General features: G+C 45.4%; 1 protein-coding gene across 6 annotated transcripts in view; it reads left to right on the top strand.

Annotated features, from left to right (window-relative positions):
* The window catches only part of Kdm5c (lysine demethylase 5C), a 39,421-nt gene extending 29,654 nt beyond the window's left edge, over positions 1-9,767 (top strand). For 2 of the 6 annotated variants that reach the window (XM_048441649.3, XM_048441648.3), the window contains exons 15-26: positions 2,147-2,328; positions 2,407-2,531; positions 2,679-2,826; positions 3,511-3,616; positions 4,196-4,554; positions 5,137-5,275; positions 5,723-5,902; positions 6,060-6,197; positions 6,378-6,959; positions 7,241-7,310; positions 7,456-7,655; positions 7,939-9,767. In XM_048441649.3, the coding sequence (XP_048297606.1) occupies positions 2,147-2,328; positions 2,407-2,531; positions 2,679-2,826; positions 3,511-3,616; positions 4,196-4,554; positions 5,137-5,275; positions 5,723-5,902; positions 6,060-6,197; positions 6,378-6,959; positions 7,241-7,310; positions 7,456-7,655; positions 7,939-8,304 (2,595 nt within the window). In that variant the 3' untranslated portion in view covers positions 8,305-9,767. Of the gene's footprint in view, positions 1-2,146; positions 2,329-2,406; positions 2,532-2,678; positions 2,827-3,510; positions 3,617-4,195; positions 4,555-5,136; positions 5,276-5,722; positions 5,903-6,059; positions 6,198-6,377; positions 6,960-7,240; positions 7,320-7,455; positions 7,656-7,938 lie in introns of all 6 variants that reach the window. The other 4 variants (XM_048441647.3, XM_048441646.3, XM_048441654.3 and 1 more) reach the window with 3 other exon arrangements.
* The last annotated feature ends 5,406 nt before the right edge of the window (positions 9,768-15,173 follow it).

Here is a 15,173-nt window from a genome sequence, read left to right as displayed (position 1 = left end):
CAACAAGTGCTCTTAACTGCTGAGCCATCTCTCCAGCACCCTTAGCTATTTTCTCAATTTCTAATGTTCTGTTAACTTGACTAAAATAATGTCGAATAGAAAGTGATCTTACTTCAGTAGATTCTCCATAAGCATGTGTCAGTTGTGTGTGGATGAATGGATGGGTTAGGGAACTGCTGTAGTGAAGATCCTCTTGAGATGATGTAGGAGGTTTAGTATTATAGTTAGTGGCAGAGTGCTTCCTAGCATGTGGAACACACTGGGTTTGATCACCAGCATTACAAAAGAAAGAAAAGATCACAAAAGAATGCTGATCCTAAGGGATCCTGAGAGGCCTGTTTTGGGGGGATAATGCATTTTTTAGTTTAAAGTTCATATACATGTTGGCTATGGTAGTGCATGCCTATAATCTCAGCATTTAGCAAGCAGGGAGAAGAGGATTACCCTAAGTTTCAGGCCAGCCCAGGCCAAGACTTGTCATAAAACATACACACATAGATATATACTCATAACTTTGTGTGAGTGTTAGATATAGGCCAGGTTTCAGCTACAGTAATATTGGAAGCCTGGGGCTTCTCATTTGTTGTTAGTAAATAGCTTGGCTTTTTCATGGACTTACTCTATTATTAAATGATGGTCCCATGCTATACCACAATATGAAAAGAAACGAAATCAAGATTTAAAGAAAAGAGGCTACCTTCCCATTTGGACAGAATTTTGTACATTTGGCACTTAACTCAGATGGGTTCTGGACACACACACACACACACACACACACACACACCCCAATCTTGAGATCTTTTAGATATGATGTGTGTTTTTGAATATTTTTATGGAGATGACTTAGTATGTCTATGTCTGTGATCTGAAGAAATCTAGGGGCTTCACCCTTCTAACATTCTCTAGCTTTGGATTCAGAATTATCTGCAGTTAAATCCTTACTTTGACAAGCTGCTGGCTTTCTCTGTTATCCTTTAGTAAAATGAGATATGCTTATGAGATGCATATTCTTACCTTAAAACTAGAGCTAATAATGTTTGTTGAGTACTTCATAATTCATAGTGTTAATATATCAAGTACTTAATTGAAATATTTAGAACAATTGAACAAGAATGATAGTTACTGCAGACAAGTGAAGCAAACAGATTGAGAAAGATTTAAATAACTTCTCATGATGAATGGGGGATCACAGCCACATTAGCAGCAGTTTGATTTTAAAGTTGGTATGTAAAACAAAACTTATTGAAGCCAGCATTTTTTCTTAAAATTCCTAAAATTGCTCATAATTTTGTCTTTTAGTGACTTCAGTATATTTGCATATTTGGCATTTCTTCATGGATTGCTTTATTTTTATATATTAAAAAACTATGTAGTTGTGTTTCTGTAAGTTCTATTGGTGCATAGTGTTTCCATTTACTAAGCATTAGTATCTGGAATATAGTGAATGTTAGTGGCTAAAGCCAGCATTGTTTCCTAGAACAAACCTTACATTTCCACCTCTCTGCTGCTTAGGTCCACATTCTTTATCTCTCTCACTTACAGGCCTTTTGTTAGTCTAATCTTTTTTAATTTTTGTTTTAAATATTTGATTGGTTTTTTTTATTATCGCGTGGGTGCACAGGCAGTGATGAGCCTGTGGAGGTCAGAGGACAACTTTTGGGAGTCTGTTTTCTCCTTCTACCTAAAAACATGGGTTCTGGGAATTGAATTCAGATTTCCAGACTTGTATAACAAGTGCCTTTGCCTATGCAGTCATCTCCCTTGTGTCCTTGGTTTTGTGAGACTACAGCTTGCTGGCATTGGAGTTCACAGTAATCCTTCTGCCTCAGCCTTCTGAAGGCTGAATTACAAGCCTTTGTCACATTGCCTAGCTCCTAATCTGAATCTTATCCAGATTTTTCTATCTTTATGCTTTTTTGTTTGTTTGTTTGTTTTTTGGCCTTAAAATCCACATTGATCTGATCAATCCTGATTCTTCTGAACCTGCTTTGAGATTGTGGACTTGACAGAGGGCAGATGTGATGTGAAATTTGGCCTTCTAGTCTTCATGACCGTCATCATAGATTTAAGTTACTCTGTGATAGCTGAGATGGGGGTTTCTACCACCAGTCTGGTTCTGAATAATGTGTGGGTTGTATACCCCCAGGGTATCACTGAGGCTGAGCGAGAAGCTTTTGAGCTGCTTCCAGATGATGAACGTCAGTGCATAAAATGCAAGACCACATGTTTCCTATCTGCCCTGGCTTGCTATGACTGTCCAGATGGCCTTGTCTGCCTTTCTCACATCAATGACCTCTGCAAGTGCTCCAGTAGCCGGCAGTACCTTCGGTAAGTATAGGGCCTACCTGAAGAAAGTAGGAGAATGCAAAGTCGGGCTAAAATGTGCTTTTTCTGGTCCTTTTCCAGGTACCGATACACCTTGGATGAGCTCCCTGCCATGCTGCATAAACTGAAAGTTCGAGCTGAGTCCTTTGACACATGGGCTAACAAAGTACGAGTGGCCCTGGAGGTGGAAGATGGGCGGAAGCGCAGTGAGTGATTGCTGGGGTAGGGTGGTGGGGGTGGTGTTGGAGGGACTCTACAGACAAGTTCTATTCCTTTTTTCTTCTGTATCCCAGACCTTTCCTTCTGCCTTTACATATGCTGTGTACTCCTTGCTGCTCTCATTCTTCCTCCAGGCCTTGAAGAACTGAGAGCACTGGAATCTGAGGCCCGTGAGCGAAGGTTTCCTAACAGTGAGCTGCTACAGCGACTGAAGAACTGCCTGAGTGAGGCAGAGGCTTGTGTGTCTCGGGCTCTGGGACTGGTCAGTGGCCAGGAAGCTGGGTATGTTGGTATGAGGTGTTACAGCACAGGTAGCTTGCTGCTACTGAAAAGTATGTTACAATGGGTGGGTTACAAATAGACTTAAGTTCATGGAGCATTATCAGGAAATTGCCAAGTGTGACATGACCTGGGAAGTACTGCCGAGTGCAAGGAAGACAGGCAGCTTTTCATAAAGGAGAGCCTTAGCAATAAGAAAACTTAGAAGTATTTATTTTATCAGTGTCTAGAAGATTTGAGAGGTAGGTTAAGGGATTTTGTGGGCAGGGAAGAGTGTGGGAGGTTTAGGGACTGGAATAGGACACAGACAAGAAAACCTGAACAAGTTGCAGTAGAGGGTGGATTGTAAGGGCTGGTGATGTAACTTAATGCTTACCTAGTATATGAGGCCCTGGGTTCTATCTCTGACTCCGTGTGGGTCCGTGGAGGATGTAAAGTCTGGCTTCTGTTACCATTGGTTAGTTTATAAGTGTTTTCATCCTCTAGCTGTTTTCCTTCCTCTCTCCTTCTATCCCTTCATCCCGTGAATATGCTTAGATTTATAAACTCTTTCTGTAACCTGGTCAATTGTGGAAACATTGAGGTACAAAGATCAAAATAGAACAGATATGGTGAGGAATGGTTTTGGCACAAATGGAAGGAGGGACCTGGGTTTGGATCTGAAATCTCACACATGAAACTCCATAGCCCCGACAGGGTGGCTGGTCTACAGATGACCCTGGCAGAGCTACGGGCTTTTCTGGGCCAGATGAACAACCTGCCTTGTGCCATGCACCAGATTGGGGATGTCAAGGTGAGGAGAGGTGGGCTTAGGTAAGACAGAGTGCATGTGTGAGAAAATAGTGGGAAGTATGAGCAAGTTTTTAGATTTGGGACTTGGAACAGGGATGTGAGTCTAAGATGCTGAGTCAAGAGAGGGTTTGCTCAAGTAAGAGAAAGGAAAAGTAATAAGGGTGTTTGTTGGGCCTGAAACAGTGAATAAGGTTTATAAAAATGAAAGGATGGAGAGGACAGGGGACCCCAGAGGGAGCAAGAGATTTATATAGCATAGTACTTCTTAGGGTAGAGGATCTGTTAGTGCTTTGAGAACAGAATCCCATGTAAAGATAAAGTAAAAGTACAGATTTTTTGATCAGTCATGTATAAAATTGCCTATGAATGTCAATTTTATTACAACCCCCAGGGCATCGTAATGAGCAGTTAAGTGTTAACAGGAACTGCTGTTTTAGAGTTCAGAGAACCAGAGTTCAGTCCATGGTAGATTTCTTTTTCTCAGAAGATTGTGTTGGGAGATGCTGGAGCAAGGCTATGTAGTGGGACCTCTTAAGTGGCCTCAACTGAAGGATTCGTTCTTCACCCTCTATTTTGGTAGGGTATTCTGGAACAGGTGGAAGCCTACCAGTCTGAGGCCCGTGAGGCCCTGGTCTCACAACCCTCCAGTCCAGGGCTGCTTCAGACCCTGTTGGAGAGAGGGCAGCAACTGGGGGTGGAGGTACCTGAAGCCCAACAACTCCAGCGGCAAGTGGAACAGGCACGGTGGCTGGATGAGGTAAAACGCACGCTGGCTCCCTCTGCCCGAAGGGGTACCCTGGCCATCATGCGGGGACTGTTGGTTGCGGGCGCCAATGTAGCCCCTAGCCCTGCTGTGGATAAGGCCCAGGCAGAGCTTCAGGAGCTGCTGACCATCGCTGAACGCTGGGAAGAGAAAGCCCACCTCTGCCTGGAGGCCAGGTAAGTCCAGCCCTTCCCTTCCCTGCCATTCTTTACCTTCAAAATTTAGTAGAGAATCTGAAGAGAATGGCTGTGGGTGGCCTTGGGCATCACACCAACCCCTCTGTAGGTATATTGAGTTTCTCTGTTCTTTTGTTTCTTGTCTCATTTTTTTCTTTTGAAGTCTGTATACATAGAGGCAGGGGTAGGCTGATGGAAAAGCTGAGAACAGATGTGGATGTGGGTGTGTAGCCCAGTACCAGTAGGTCAGCATGTATACATGCTCAGAAGCACAGGAAACAAATAGATGAATGTGTATAGGTAAAAAGGTACCACACACATGGGTTGTCTGATAGACTTCAGTCACAGGATACGTAAGTGGTTAGTATATGAGCTTCTAGCAGGCTGACAGAGTATCAAACTAGGTGCAAGAACGTTGGCAGAAGCCTGGCAAACATTTTTACCAACATAAAATCACAGAAGTGTAACAAGGGGGAATAACAAGAGCCCAGCTGTATATAGCTACTGATCAGACTGGACTCTGATCCATAGGCTATGTGCCAAACTGGCTTGCTCTCCCGCCCCTTCTTTTGTTGTTTTTAGGCAGAAGCATCCACCAGCCACACTTGAGGCCATAATCCATGAAGCAGAAAACATCCCTGTTCACCTTCCCAATATCCAGTCTCTCAAGGAGGCTCTTGCTAAGGCTCGGGCGTGGATTGCTGATGTGGATGAGATCCAAGTAAGGACCTCCCCATCCACACCTAGACCTTCCATGTAGCTGGAAGGGATGACATACAAGGTTGTGCTGTGTTTGCATGTCTAGAGAGGAATGAGGCCCCACATATTGTGAGGAGGCAATTATTCATGAGAGAGGGACTTCGGAGACTGACCTGAAGGAAGTAGGGTTCTGGTCAGGGTGAGAACGGTAGAACATGTGAGTACAAAAGGACAAGTACCTGGAAAGGAAGACCACAAAAGCATAGCTAGCCCGGTATTTCTGAAGACTGACTGACTGCTTTGACCGAGCCAGTTAGTAGATGCAGGTGTCATGCATGGTAGAGTATATTCCTGAGGACAGCGTCAGTTGTTTCTACTTGGACAGAGCATCTTCCTAGCGTAGGTCAGACATGGAAAGTTAGTAGATAATTGCAAGTTCATCTTGCCTTTCTCTCTTGCCTGTGCTTAGAATGGTGACCACTACCCCTGCTTGGATGACTTGGAGGGCCTAGTAGCTGTGGGTCGGGACCTCCCTGTGGGGCTGGAGGAACTGAGACAGCTAGAGCTGCAGGTACTGACAGCACACTCCTGGAGAGAGAAGGCCTCCAAGACCTTCCTCAAGAAGAACTCCTGCTACACATTATTGGAGGTGAGGCCTGACACATTTACCTATATTCTCTTTTGCCTAGACTGGCTGTTTCGAGGTAGTTTATGTGAGAATAAGAGTTTTTGAGGGGACATGGGGGAGGGGAGAAGATACGGGAGGTAGGGAAGCCTGGTCATTTGCCTCTGTCTGCCTGCCTCAGGTGCTCTGCCCGTGTGCAGACGCCGGCTCAGACAGCACCAAACGCAGCCGGTGGATGGAGAAGGAGCTGGGGTTGTACAAATCTGACACAGAGCTGTTGGGGCTGTCTGCGCAGGACCTCAGGGACCCAGGCTCTGTGGTAAGAAGCTTAGATACAGATGGGTAAAGAGCCTGCTAATGATTGTCTGAACCTTGTGACCGTGGGCAGACTATTTGCCCCCTGAGTTCAGTTTTCCTGCTTTGGGAGTGGGGTGTTGAGGAGGCCAGAGAGCAATGGAATCAAGTTGTTTATGTTCTTCCCCTTTCCTGGGCACGGCAGATCGTGGCCTTCAAAGAAGGGGAGCAGAAGGAGAAGGAAGGGATCCTGCAGCTTCGTCGCACCAACTCAGCCAAGCCAAGTCCACTGGCATCATTGACCACAGCCTCCTCTACAGCCTCTATCTGCGTGTGTGGGCAAGTGCCAGCTGGGGTGGGAGCTCTGCAGTGTGACCTGTGTCAGGACTGGTTCCATGGGCGGTGTGTGACAGTACCCCGCCTCCTCGGCTCCCAGAGGTCCAGTCTTACCTCATCCCCACTGCTGGCCTGGTGGGAATGGGACACCAAATTCTTGTGCCCTCTTTGTATGCGCTCACGGCGCCCACGCTTGGAAACCATCCTGGCACTGCTGGTAGCCCTACAGAGACTGCCTGTACGGCTGCCTGAGGGTGAGGCCCTACAGTGTCTCACAGAAAGAGCCATCAGCTGGCAAGGCCGTGCCAGACAGGTTTTGGCCTCTGAGGAAGTGACTGCTCTGTTGGGACGGCTGGCTGAACTCCGCCAACGGCTACAGGCTGAATCCAAGCCTGAGGAATCCCTTGCTTACTCTTCAGACGCTGGCGAGGGCGCTGGCAATATGCCGAAGGTGAGCTTCTTAGCCCAGCTCTTAGCCTCAAATTTCTGTCCCCTAACTTATACATAGGTTTCAGCTCTGTCCCAGTGCTCCAGTTTTAACACTTTGGCCCAGCCTTTTTGTTCCATCCTATATCTGTCCATACTCCTAGACCCTGCTCTCTGCTGGCGCCCCATGTTTGCCCTTCTTCCTGGAGGTAGAGTCTCTGAGGTTTGGTGTGGGTGAAGGAAGAGTAGGTCCTGGCTCTTCAGTTCAGTTACCCCCTGCCTTTTCCTGATCTTGATATTTGATAGGTCCAGGGGCTGTTGGAGAATGGGGACAGTGTGACCAGTCCTGAAAAGGTAGCCACAGAGGAGGGCTCAGGTAAGAGAGGTAGGTCTAGCTGTAGTATGAGTGGGGTGTTGAATGGCTATTACCAGTGCGGCCCCCAATGTCCTCAGCTCTGTTCTAGTGGTGTAGGATAAGATCAAAGACAGTCTCTAATCCAGCCTATGCCCACAATTTTCAGATCTGGAACTGCTGTCCTCACTATTACCACAGCTGACTGGCCCTGTCTTAGAACTGCCTGAGGCAACCCGAGCCCCACTAGAGGAACTTATGATGGAGGGGGATCTACTTGAGGTGACCCTAGATGAGAATCAAAGCATTTGGCAGCTGCTGCAGGCTGGGCAGCCTCCGGACTTGGAGAGAGTCCACACCCTTCTGGAGGTAAGGAAGAGGAGTCATTGACATGACCAGGTCAGGCCAGGTAGGCAGAGAGCTCTCAGGCCTTGACTACTTGCCTGTGCTTGTCTTTTGGGATGGGTGGGGGCCAGGATAGGATCTTGTTATGTAGCCCTGACTGGCCTGGTAACTTGTTATATAGTCCAGACTGGCCTTGAATTCATGGCAGTCTGGTCTTCCTGCCTTTTAGCTTTGGAAGTGCTGGAATTACAGTCAGGCACCACCAGGCATCACTTTAAACCTGCCTTTTGGTCTTTTGTGTTCACAGCTGGAGAAGGCAGAGCGCCATGGGAGTCGGACACGAGGCCGAGCCCTAGAGAGGAGGCGGCGAAGGAAGGTGGATCGGGGTGGGGAGGCTGATGATCCAGCCAGAGACGAGCTAGAGCCAAAGAGGGTACGGAGCTCAGAACCAGAAGCCGAGGAAGTCCAAGAGGAAGAAGAACTGGAGGAGGAGTCTGGGGGTGAGGTCCCTCCTGTACCCTTCCCCACCAATGGCAGCCCCAGCTCCCAGGAGGACCAGGATGGCTTAGAACCAGTGTTAGAGGCTGGTTCAGACACCTCAGCCCCTTTCTCTACTCTGACTTCCCGGCTGTTGATGTCCTGCCCACAGCAGCCATCTCGGCAACAATTGTGACAGTGGCTGAGCCTAGCACAGACCCCAACAAAGATCCTTCCTTGGCCTCAAGGATCCTTTCTGACCATCAAGCCTGCTTCTTGGAGGTGGGCGGGTAGGTGGAGAGATTTCCCCCTCACCACCATCCCCAAGACCGTGACTTTTATATTCTGACTCCAAGGTATTGTTCAGACCTCAGCTCCTGGGGGCCGGCCCCTGGAGTCCTGCGTCCCTGGTAACCTCTAACCAGCATTCCCAGACACCAGAGGCAGATAGACACAGGTGGGCAGGGGATCGACTGGGGCTAGGCCAGCACCATTCCAGAGACGAATGCAGGGCACATGCAAACTGGGGGACCTCTCCCTTCTCCCCAGTTCTGGCCCTGGGTCAGGCCATGCTACACTAACCTCCTCCCCAGCCACACACTCTTTTGCCTCCTGCCTCCTTTTTACTCCCCCCCCCCTTCATCTTTTCCTTTCCCCTTACTGTTCTACCCAGGAGGAGGAAACTTCACATAGCTGTCCTCACTTTTTTATTTGAAATGAATTTTGTTGGGGTTGAACAGGGCTGCCTATGGTCTGAAGGCTTTTGGTGCTTGTCCACACACCCACCTCAACCCTTCCTGCCCATCCTCCCCGTCTCCTCCTCCTGGGTTCATGCTGTAATAAAAGAAGATTGTTGGTGTGTAATTAATTTGTTCAAAAGGAGAAGAAAAAGCAAAACAAGAAACTTTGTTCCAACTAAAGCCTATTTTAATTTTATTTTATTATTTTCCTCGTTAGAAATAAAACCCTTAGGAATGTTTTTTGGAAACATGTTTCTGAAGTGCATTTCTCTTCAAAAGGAGAGCAGACCCTTCCTCGCCTATTAATGGAGCAGCTGCAGTGCTAGTGGTAGTGCCAGGGCCGAGTCCAGAGAGTCAGGGCTCTGAATCGGAACCTTCCCAGCCTCTCTCTAACCTTGGAAAAGATCTCCTCCTCCCCCAAGCCATTTCCCTGTCTTCAGACTGGTGGGCACTGGTCCCTCTTGGGAATTTGCACAACAGCTTCCCCTAGCTTTGTGCTCTTGTTTTCCTGTTCTGAGGGGACCTTTTTCTTCATGGCTTTATTATTGAAGTATAGTTTCCATGCTATAAAGTTGAGCTGTTTTAAATATGTTATTTGGTGAGTCAGATTATCCTTAATGTTTCTCTGTTAGTTTCTTTCTGCCCCTAATGAATGTGTGGTTAATTTGTAATTTCTGTGTCACTGTTAAACTGCTCTATTGAGATGAAATTTGAGTACCATACAGTTCATCTAATTCAGTATACAATTCAGTGACTTTTAGTGTATTTCAGTCATTGAATGAAACTTCATTGCAAAAAAATTTTAGAATGTTTTTATGACCCTTAGAAGAAACCCCACATTCCCTAGGTGTTCCCTCCCCACTCACTCCCATTTGTCTCTTCTGGACATTTTATATAAATGAAATTATACAATATATGATCCTTTTGTGTCTGGCTTCTTTGACTTGGCATAGTAGCTTCAAGCCTATTAATAGTCTTACAATATAGATTTTCACCCTTCTAAACCTGAAAAATGAAGGGACTGTACTTGATTAGGGACTGCCCTCTGGAAATATGTTTATACACGATTTTTTTGTGGGTATCTGTATGCATTTCCCCCCCCAGATAAGACCCATCATATTTATAAAGGGACCATAACCCTCCAAAGACTTTGTGGTTCTGAGTGTTCTCTAACACTCTACGAAATAGAGGAGGAAGCAAAAGCTTGGAGGTCCTGCTTCATTAACTAGCTTCCAGACATCTCTGACTTCTCCAAGGCGTTTCCTCTTCTCAAGGTTGTATAAGGTGTTCTAGGCTAAAGTCAAGTCTTCCCTTAGCTCAGGAACTCAGTATACCGGCACTCTTGCTGTGCCCTTTCTCGTTTTATGTTCAGAAGAATCGCTTTGGTCCATTTCTCCCCTTTCCAGGATTTCCACTTGCTAAAAATCTAGTGTTAAGGGATATCTCACCCTTTTTTTGGTGGCTCTCTGGTGGGAGCATGGCTTAGACCTGCCTCATCTGATCTTATAGTCTATATTGAAAGGTGAACCAGTGAACAGTAAATACCCCTGCCCTGGTTCCATTTTGATCCTAAGTTGCAATCAAGGGGAAAAGGCTGGCCTTTTCCTGCTCATTGGAATTAATCATGGGTTCCAATGAGGATTGGAGGTAGCAAAAGAGATACCTGGGACAAGTACCCGAAGGAGCTTTATCTTGACATTTAACTACCACTCTACCAAGCAACCAGGCACTAGAAGAGGCGGCCAAAAGAGGAAAAGATGGTACCTACATCCCACAGCAGCTAGTGAACCGCTCAGGCCAAGGTAGGGGTTCCTTGTGGTATGGACCTATCCCTCACCAATTTTTAGACAGCCTTTCTCAGCTTAGCGTTTTCTACCTTATCCTTCTCATACACTTGCCTCTTTCAGTGTACATGCAGCTGTCATTGATGCAGAACTGTCTTAGGGTTTCTATTACTGTGATAAAAGACTTTGACTAAAAGCAGCTTGGGGAAGAAAGGGTTGATTTCATCTTACAACTTCTAGTCCGTCATTCAGAGAATAGGCAGGAACTGACACAGGCTGTAGAGGAGTGCTACTGGACTTGCTCAACCTGCTTTCATATAGCACCCAGGACCACCAGCCCAGGGGTGGCGCACAGCCCACAGTGAACTGGGCCCTTCAGCATCAGTCATCAATCAAGAAGATGCACCATGGGCTTGCCTAAAGGCCAGTCTTTTGGGAGCATTTTCTCAATTGAGGTTTCCCTCCTCTCTCAAGAGAGCACAAAATGAGTGGGAAAGGTTTACCTCAGAGTCATTTAGTTTACAGATATCACCTTGCTGCTACATCCAACCAGACAGTTCCATTCCTGTCAGGATAGCACCTGAGTATTTGGGGGATGGAAAGAGATACTGCCTCTACTAAAGACAGACTATTCTCACCCTCTACCCTTTCTCTTTGAAAGGGTACGGTCTCTCTGTGTAGCTCTGACTGTCCTGGAGCTTGTTATGTAGACCAGGCTGGCCTTGAACTCACAGAGATCTGTCTGCTTCTGTCTCCTGAGTGCTGGGATTAAAGGTGTGCCACCACATCCAGCATCTAAATTCCCCTCTTGTCCCAACTGTCCATTTCTTCCTGCCTCTAGCTATTCAGTACCTCCATTGTGCCTTAAATCATAGCTGAAACACCATAGGTTTAGTGAGTCTCTCCCCCCTACCTAAACTTCCTATATTGAGAGTTCCTGGAGGAAAAAAAAACAAGTACCAGGCCTGAGTCCTCTGCTACTTCAAGGCTGGGGATGGAGGTGGTAGTCTTGCATAGCTGATTGAGACAGCTACAAGCAGCAGTTGCAACCCTGACATTGCATGCGAATTCTGTTCCTTCTGTGCTGTATGATGTCCACTGGTCCAGGGTGACACTCTGGAAGTGGGGCCCGAGTCTGGGCCTTGGTCATCAGAGCCCTAAAGGAGAAACATTAATCATGTGTCCTAGAAGACCAGAAATTACAGTGACAAGAGAAACAAAGTAGAGAATCTTTGTCTCTGGGGCACTTAAATCCTGAGTAAGCTTAAATCCTTAAGCTCCATGTAAGAGATTTTGGCAAAGTTCTTAGCACATAAGGAATAGACCCCTAGGAGCATAGGCTATGACCTGTGATTCTTTTTTTTTTTTTTGACCCCCCCCCCCCCCAGGTTTTCGAGACAGGGTTTCACTGTGTAACAGCTATCGCTGTCCTGGAACTCATTCTGTAGACCAGACTGGCCTCAAACACAGAGATCTGCCTGCCTCTGCCTCCCAAGTGCTGGGATTAAAGGTGTGCGCCATCACCACCTGGTTAGGATTGTGATTCTTAATCTTCTGTAAATCTAAAGCCCTACTCTTCATATCACAAGGGGTCTAACTTTACTGTTAGTAAACTGGAAACTCAGCAACACTGACTTGATAGGTAGAAGCCCATGTGGCTGAATAATTCCTGTGCCTGTGTTAGGGTTAGGTATGTATTGCTCTAAGACAATAGCTTGCCTGGCACATATCTCTAAAACCAAACCTTTGGAGGTAGGAGCAGGAAGATACCAAATTGAAAGCTATGCCAAGTTGTACAGTGGGACCCTGTCTCAAAAACAGCTAAAACTATTAAAAGCAACATTTAGCTCATATATCCGTGGGTATATGATCTGGATACAATTTATCTGAGTTTATTAGGGTCATTCACAGGCTTCAATCAAGGTGTGAGCGCTGCAGTCATTTCCAGGTTTACTTCTGGAAAAATCTACTTAGAACTTCTGTCATTGGATGTTGGCAGGATTTAGTTTCTTACTGGCTGTTGGACAGAATTCACTTAGTTCCTTGCATGTAGGTGGATTTTTTCACAGGACAGCTCACAACATGGCAGCTTGCTTCCTGAGATCAATTAAAATGGGCAAGAGACAGAAATGAGTCTTTATAATCTAATCTCAGAAGTGACATTCCATTGATTTTGCAGTTGACAATATTCATTAGAAGCCAGTAGGAGGGAAAGGGGGAGTCTAGACTATATTCAGAAGGAAGGAATTAAGACTAGATGCTAGAGGGTGGCATTCATTGAGGGTATCTTGGAGATGAACTACCATGGTTCATTTTCTGGTACTTAACTAATATCTCTTCCACATACAAAATATATTCATTCCTTAAGTTCTCTTAAATCTCATTACAGCATCACCCCTAAGGTGCTAAATATGAATGAATTGCCTTGGGCATAATCCCCACATAAAGCTCAAGTACTGTTTTTCTCTATGGGTAGAACTGTGAAACTTATAAAGACAAGTTCCCAGTTCCTAATAGATATGGTGGGAAAGGCACATTATAGGCATTCTAGTTCATTAAGGGCGAAGGATATGTGTGAACTGTGGCATTTCAAAGCAGAAACGACTATAACAAGTCAAATTCAGCGGGGCAAATGAAGTTCTTCATTGATTCCAAGACCTAGAGATGAGTTTTCATCCTCCTGGCTCTGGTCTCTGGGCTTTTGGTCCTACCTGTGCTTCCTTTTTCATGAGCAGTAGCACATGTTTACAACTGAGAAATTTTTTGCTGTTCCTTGCCAGGATTTCGGAGGCTTGTAGTGTCCATGTAATTATTTACTGTTCAAGACAAAGGGCTTAGAAGGCTTTTGGCATGTAAATATTATAGCAGGAACTATAGCCACATTGGCCTTCAGGGCAGCCCTTACTTAGATCTCACGCCTGCCATCATGGTCACTTTGTTCAGGAACGTGTAAGAGTAAAGGTGACAGGATAGAGATTGGCCACATCTCCAGAATGGAGTCTCTTCTGAGATTTTCCTCACTAGTGGTGCTTGTTTATGTGGGTCATGAAAATTCTCACAGTGTGTTCATTCCAAGATGAATGACCATCCACATAGGCCTTTTCCCGCAAATATCTCTTCAGCATTTCAGTCTTGTTCTTTCCAAATCCTGGACTATGTAGAAGCAGCTATGAATCAGCTGACAGCTCTCTATCTGACCGATTATATAATGGTGTTTTTCCTACTGGGAGGATTTCCTTCTCACTTTCAGAGTCAGCCCTAGGTGGAGCTATAACTCTGAAACTAGCATGTTGTGCAGAGCATCTGTAAACCAAGCTTTAATATTGTATCCCTTAGTTGTCTGGCCTTGAGGGGCCCCCAAGAGTACTTGGATGACCTTTTCTCAGATGAGAACAGGATGACAATGTAGCAGGTGTGATCTTCCAGAACTGCACGTGATTTATTGGACCTGGTACAACAGTTAACACATTGCTGTTTGATGTCATATGCTCAGATGTTCATTTGAAAAAATAGGTCTGCTTTTCTATTTTTTTCTTTGTTTCTGAGATCTTGCCACTTGCAGATTTATCCTTCGTTTTTGTTTGTTTTGTCTTATAAATATGTTGTATCTTTGGCCAGTGAGATGGCCCGATGGGTAAAAGCTCTTGCTTCTCAAGACTGGTGACCTGATTTCAATCCCAGGAATCCACGTGGTATGAGAGAATCAACTTGTGTAAGTTGTCGTGATCTCTGTGTGTGAGCACACACATACATAGATGTAATAAAAATAATTTTAAAATGTTGTATCTCTTTATTATTTTCTGTTAATTCCCAGAAGTTCTTAGTCTGATCTTTCAACTCACTAATTATTCTTCTGTCTTTGTATTTGTTTTTTAAAATATAGTATTTTTATTTATTCTTTGAGAATTTCATAAATGTATGCAATATATTTTGATTTTAGCCACCTCCACTACCACTTCTAACCTCCCCAATATATCCACCTCCAAACTTCCCATATTTTTTATTTTATGTGTATATGTGTGCTGTATGTATGTGCACCACATGTGTGCAGGAGCCCTTGGAGGTCAGAAAAGCCATCTGACCCTCCAGAACTGGAGCTACAGATGGTTGTGAGTCACTGTGTGAATGCTGAGAATCGAACCCAGGTCCCCTGCAAGAGTAGTAAGTGCTCTTAACTGTTGAGCCACCCTTTAAGCCCTGTCTTTAAAAACACTTTTGAGTGCAATTAGTGCTGCCTGTATGTGCATGGATGTGGGGCCCCAACCATTGGAGCATGAGCTTCCTACAAGTGGCCATACCAAAAAGCGACTCTTCCTCCCCTAGCAGGACCCTTCTCTTCTTTATATCATGTATATTGTGTGTATTTAAATAAAGTATCCACAAACTGGAAAAATCTGGGCCAATAGACAAAACTTCCTGTATACTATGATCCCACTTTAGTTGGTGGACCATAATGATGGTGGACCAGCAGAGATTAGCACAAGTAGGACTTAAATTTTCAGGCTGCCATAAGTTTTTGTGCTAGGAAAACCATACTGAAT

This window comes from Myodes glareolus, chromosome X, assembly GCF_982192425.1.
Source record: "Myodes glareolus chromosome X, mMyoGla1.1, whole genome shotgun sequence".
Lineage (NCBI taxonomy): Eukaryota > Metazoa > Chordata > Mammalia > Rodentia > Cricetidae > Myodes > Myodes glareolus.
This window is presented reverse-complemented; position numbering and strand designations above follow the sequence as displayed.